The 6,095-nt window shown below is 57.7% G+C and overlaps 1 protein-coding gene across 1 annotated transcript in view; it reads right to left on the bottom strand.

Moving 5' to 3' along the window:
- Window positions 1–65: 65 nt before the first annotated feature.
- PLEKHA7 (pleckstrin homology domain containing A7) overlaps window positions 66–6,095 on the bottom strand; it is a 104,111-nt gene continuing 98,081 nt past the window's right edge. The window contains exons 24-27 of the mRNA XM_045290984.1: window positions 5,618–5,751; window positions 4,990–5,132; window positions 3,346–3,455; window positions 66–1,269 (exon numbers count right to left, since the gene is read on the bottom strand). Coding sequence (XP_045146919.1) covers window positions 3,355–3,455; window positions 4,990–5,132; window positions 5,618–5,751 — 378 coding nt within the window. The 3' untranslated portion in view covers window positions 66–1,269; window positions 3,346–3,354. The remainder of the gene's footprint in view (window positions 1,270–3,345; window positions 3,456–4,989; window positions 5,133–5,617; window positions 5,752–6,095) is intronic.

Below are 6,095 nucleotides of genomic sequence, written 5' to 3'. Positions count from 1 at the left end.
CTTTATGCTTTTATTTAAATTAATTTCTTGTAAAATATTCATTTTATTTTTCCAACAAAATCTTATAAAGGCAAAAATAAAATTTTATTTTGGCAAATGTCATGAAGTTGATACTGGCAGCATATGGAGTTAGTTAAAAATAGACAGCAACTTCTAAATATATTCAAGATGTCTTTTCTTTTTTTCTGAGCATAGTCAAAGTTTTTAATTGATGTGTGGCTCCACCCAAGGGTGGTGTGTGTGCGCGCGCCCTCTAAAACATTCTCTGAACGTGGACTATCGGAGACCACCACTTAATTCGAGGGGCAGGAACACTGTAACTGGCTTAGCAACCCTCTGTGTCCTGGGCTGGAGGTCACCGTCCTCCGTGTGCCATCAGGATGGTCGCAGTCACACGGCCAGCCCTCTTGCCACCAGGACCAGGTCTTGGCCGCCCAGCCGCCCACTGTCTCCAGGGCAGGCAGCCAAGGGCCCAGGATGTTCACGGCAGCCTGATGTGGAGGGAAGGCATTCAGCCATCCATGAGATGCCGTCTGCTGTGAAGTTTATTGCTTGTGATACAATAAAATTTGCTTCCTGTTACCTTTCCTGTATTTTGAAATTTGGTTTTCTTTGTTTTCCAAATCAAAGTGGAATCTTTTCCTTCATCAGAAAGCCCGGTGCCAGGGGAACCGCGTGGGCCACAGGGAGCCCAAGGCTTTTGAGGGCATCATTGCCCGCAGCCCAGGCCCTGGGGCCACCCCATGCTGTCCATCAGCAGAGCTGGTCCCCCAGTCGGCTCAGCCCAAGAGGCCTCTTTCTCTGGACCGCACGCCCGAGAGCCTGCTGCTGGAATCCACTGGAAGCACATTCTCAAAACCAACTTTTACCTGAGTTCATCCTATGTTGGACTGGCCTCTGCTCCGACCCCGTCCCCACCTCCCACCCAGGTGATACCTGATTCTGTCTGTGCAGCTACGGCCTCGGACACCGGCCATCAGCCCTTTCAGCCGAAAGTTATCAAATACACTCTGATTCTAAAATAGTGTCAGTAGTTAAGTGTCTATCAAAAGTGCCTTTGTCATCTGTAAAAAAGAGTCTGAAGTAACACAAGTGTGGGGAGGGTGTGGTAGGACCTAGCCCTCTGGTAAACGCCCCCCAGTCTCGGGTTCCTCCCGTCAGGGCCCTGCAGGTGAACACGCATTCGGTCTTCTTGGAGGAAGCTGGCTCTATGGCCCAGCTCCCGGCTTCTCCTCCGCACGGTGCGTCACGGGTCCGTCACTGCCTGAGCTGGCAAGAAGCACAGAAGACAATGAGAGGCTGGCAGGCCCCCTACCCACATCCAGGGAGCCGGCAGTGGGCGTGTCTGTGCACACACGACAGGGAACAGCAGACGGGCTGACAGACAGAGCAGCGGAGCAGGGACTCGGGCAATGTGGCCGCTTTGGGGGAGCCTGGCTTCTAGGATTCATGGCTGCTTAACCCACACTCCCTCCACCCAAGGCCCCACTTCCAGGCTAGGGAGTGCTCCCTACCCTGCTGGGGCCACGGGCCTGAGCAGAGAGGGCTCTGGGCCCCGTTCCGGCCCTGCCCTTCGCACGCACAGAATAGCCTCTCGGCCTTCAAGGCCTGGCTCTTTAATCTACAGGGGATTCTGTCCGCCACCAACTGAATATGTTGGAAGTCTAAGAGCAAACGTGGACGTGTCCTGAGAAACAGCAGCAAAAGGCAGGAGGAATGGGTTGGGACTGGGGAGGGATGTGGGGTGCCACCAGGCTCAGGTCTCCAGGAGAAAACCCGAGCTGTGGTCCCAGCAGGTTCCTGACAGCCTTCACCAGGTCCCTGGGGAGCATTTCTCCTGTAGTTCTTCGGCCCACACCTCCTGCCAGGACGCCCCAAGCAGGCCGACATCCTCCCTCCCAACCTCACTGGCTGGGCCTGTGGACTCTGCTCCCGGCTGCTGAGGCTCATGCCTCCCACACTCTCAAGCCCTCATTCCACACTCTTCTCCAAACGCCCGCGACTCTTGGCTCCACACCCGGACGGCTCTCACGAGTGGAGATTCAAGGCAAAGGGTTCAAGTCCCGCCCCAGGCACTGAGAAACTCCAACTGCCGGGGCAGTCGCTGAGCTTGCTCAGCTCCCTCAGGTGCTGGCTTCCCAGGGCTGCCATGTGTATCGAGGGAGACACTCCGCACACGCAGCAGGCCCTCAGTGATGTGGTTTGTCCCCAACAAGGGAGCTCCCAATCAAAGGGAGCCTTTGTGTCACGGAAGGAAGGAAAGGTGGCCTGTCCTGGGGCCGCCGTCACCGTTTGAGCCCACCTGGTGTGACTGTGTATTCTGAGTGCCCTCAGCACTCTGTAGGACAACAATCGGTTGTGATCCATCAGCCAGTTCTCAGGAGAATGCCGGGCCTTTCTTCCCAGTCTCTCTCAGTCTGAAAGCTCCATGGAAACCTGTCCACCTGATATTTGGATACCAGTATCCAATGGCGTTGCTCCCCGCATTCCATACCCCCACCTCCACCCCATTAAGACAGTCGGACAGATGCTAGTCCTCAGCACGGACAAAGGGAGGAGAGGAGGGCACCCCACAAACTGATAGGAGATGGGAGGCTGTGGAATCTCCACTCCAGCCCCTTTCCCACCTGGACAGAAGTCCAGGATCCAGGCCCAGGACAGGCCTTACAATGGTGCCAGACCCAGGTCTCGTAACTCCCTGTCCAGTACGCCCTCCTAGCCACCCCCACCGGATCATGGCTAAATGCTCACGGCCAGCTGGGGACTTGTCAGGGGTGGTGTGCTAGAACATTCTGACGGGCTAAGGGCAGACATTCCCTGAAGCTTCCCTCTTCTCCCTCTTCTAAGGTGCACAGGCCACTAAAAGGGCAGGCCCGGTGCTTACTCGGACACCAGTTCCAGGAGGGACCAAGGGCAAGCTCCGCCCATAGCAGGTTTCAGTGTCCCTGTCTGGAAGACTGGATGCCTTTGCCAGGCTTCTGCTTCCTGGAGTTCTTTGATAAAGCCCTGAGAGGCCACACCCCCAGGGCTGGCATCTTGTCCCTGTCCCTAGGGGAAGAGAGAGGATGGGGCAGAGGTGCAGCCCTGGTCCTGGGGTCTTCAGGGAGGCCAGAGGCTGGGGTCTCACACAGGATTGTACAGGAGCCACTGAGGAGGGAATGTCTCTAAAGTTCCGGCTTTCCCCTGCCTGCCTCCCTGCCCTCCCAGTCTCCCCAGCGGCCACTTTGCCAGGGGCAGGAGGATCAGCACTGTACTCCTCTCAGCAGGGGCGAGGCATGCTCAGCACTAACGCAGGGCAGTGAGCAGCATGGGGTGGGGGGAGGGCATGCAGGCAGAAGCTCTTACTTGGAAGTGTTAGACAAAGGTGTAGTGGAGTCCGTTGCTTAAGGGGGGGTAAGGTGGTACCGCCCTGGAGGACAGAGGGGCTTTAGGCGGGAGGAGGGCCAGCTGCTGCGCTAGATGGGCACACAGGAGTTAAGTGGAGCGTTAGCCTCTGCATCCCTCCTTGGAGCACCAGGCCCCCCCAGTGGCAGGCCTGTGTGACAAGGCCCCCTGCTCCCCAGGACTCCGAGATGGACAGAGGGAGTGAGAGTGAGGTGAGGCTGTGGGCTGTTCCCTCGTGGGGTGTGCTCAGGGCTGGGGTAGGAAGCTGAGGGTGAGAGACCCGCGGAGTCCGAGCAAGCAGAGCTGAGAGGAGGGCACTCTGTGTGCAGGGAGCAGCCCTGCTGGAACTCTGGGCCTGCAGAGCTCTCGGGCTGGGCCGTTGAGGGGCCAGGGAGCCTCACAACCATCAGGAGGAGGGGCTGGACCAGCCACCGCCCAGCTCCACCTCTGCAGAATGCCTCTCTGCCCGCTGTGTCCTGAGACTGGCTTTGGTGGAGGCCCTGCCCCTCCCTGTCCTCAGCCACTTCCATGGCTGCCTGAGGCTATGCCTGCGCCCCCATACCAGACTCCCCAGGGCTGGACACCAGGGCTTGCAGCACCCCTTAGACATTTCTACACCCTTTGGGCAGGGTTGCGGGACCCGGTGGGATGTATGCTATCACTTCAGGCTCCATGCATGCCCCTTCCCCAGGAGGGCCAGTGCACCCCTGCTCAGAGGCATCAGGGTCCTTATACCCAGAGAGCTAGCCCGAGGGGACTCTGTGGGCACACAGGGTATGATGGGTGTGCAGACGAAGCCAGGGGTTCATTTCCTGTCTGGTCACACAGGCATTTACCAATGTGTGCACGTGCACTCAGACGCACAGACGTGTGGATATACACACACGTGTGTACACATGTGCACATGCACGTGCATACATATACATGTAGACTCAAACACTCATACACAGATACACTTGTGTGTACACAGGCACACACTCAGAAACACACAAAAACATGTAGCCATATACACATGCATACACAAATATACACATGCATACACAAATATACACATACCAACATGCACACAAATTCAAGGTTAAGTGCACAAACTAATGTGTGTATGCACACACACAAGCACAGGTTTACCCATGCATCCATAAACCGACACACACTGGTTTGCACACATCCATACGTATACACAGGAACATATACACACATTCATGGGAACACACGCACACAAATGTGTGAGCACACACACTCAAGCACAAGTACACAAGCGCACAAGTGCCACCCCACCCCCACCCCCATGGTGCTACGCTCCCCCACTGGAGAGCAAAGTCCCACCTTCCCAAGTCCTCTTCCTGACACGACAGACTGCTTAGGTGGACAGGGGCTTTGGTTTTCAGCAGGGGTCCCAAGGAAGGCTAGAGGGGCCCCATTCTATCTTGTCCCAGCAAGAAATTCAAGCACCGGTGACTGACTTTCATGACCACCTCTGGAGAGTGGCCCTCACTACCAAGCCCAGCACCTGGCTTCCACAGGGCTCAGGGCTAGACTATGCTGCCCCCAAGCCCCAGGGTGCAGTCCCTGACCTCAGGCCTGGGGTGGCCTCCACGGTCTTACCTGCCACCTGCTTGCTGCGCTGGGAAGCCTCGGAGGCCAGGGCGTAGGAGATGGTGATGATGCGCTCCTGCTCCTGCAGCTGCGAGTCCAGGTCGGCCACGCTGTCCCGGTCCTGGCTTGCTGCCGGCTGCAGGTTGCACATGCTGCCAGGGGGTCCAGGAAAGGGACTATGGGCGCTTGCCAGGCCTGGGCACCAGCCTCAGGAGGGCAGGCCCAAGGCCCGGCGGGGTCTCCCTGGCTTGCAGGGTCTCAACCTTAGGCTGGGGCATCAGATGAAAATGAGACTTTCTCCCTCATCAGAGGTGCACATGCTTCCCCCTAAACACCCCTCCTTTGAGGGGGAGGGGTGTCACAGGACACGAAGCACCCGAAAGGAAAGGCCTGTGAAATGCAGGCAAGAAGTGGGAGGCTTAGCTCGGTGGGGGGAGAGGGGAGGGGCCCCTTGCCAGCAAAGGCTTTCACCCTGAGGGGATGAGGAGGCTCCCGCAGAGGGGACAAGTGGCTGATGTGGTAGCGTCACGCTCAGAGCTGATCTCCAACCCTGTGTACTTCACCACCATGAAGCCTCCTCTTGGTGTCCCTGCTGGGTCGCTGCGGGGCAGGCAAGGGGCCAGGGCTGGGTGCTGACCTGGACCGGGTGAGGATGCTGCGGATCTTCTCGGCTTTGCGGTAGCGTGCCTGCAGCTCCTCCAGGCTGGGCGGCTCTTCGGGATCCAGCTCCACGTACCGCTCAGGGATGGAGACCTTCTCCGGTTTGGACAGCTGAGGAGACGGGCAGCGTGTGCAAGAGGGGGCGGTTCAGAGGCACAGCCCCTGCTTCTCCCCAGCCCACCCACGAGGACCACGAAGCGAGTCGGTCCACTGTGGGGGTGGCGATTTAAAGTCAGGTCTGGCCCCAAAGCCAGATGTTTTCCCATCACCAGCCATCCTGTCTGTCTTCTGCAGACAGAAGGAATGGAAGGCATGAGGCAAAGACAGCCAGACGAGAAGCTTCCAGGCAGAAGACAACCTTTAATGAGGCCATCTCCTGAGTCCCCCCACGGACAGCACTCACCAGCTCCACGAACCCCCATGCTCTACAGGGGCTGCGACAAAGCTTCCTGCCC

Source organism: Echinops telfairi, unplaced genomic scaffold (genome assembly GCF_000313985.2).
Source record: "Echinops telfairi isolate 266 unplaced genomic scaffold, ASM31398v2 ScPeMD7_60;HRSCAF=208, whole genome shotgun sequence".
NCBI lineage: Eukaryota > Metazoa > Chordata > Mammalia > Afrosoricida > Tenrecidae > Echinops > Echinops telfairi.
The sequence above is the reverse complement of the archived record's forward strand: the minus strand, read 5'-3'. Positions and strand labels throughout refer to the sequence as shown.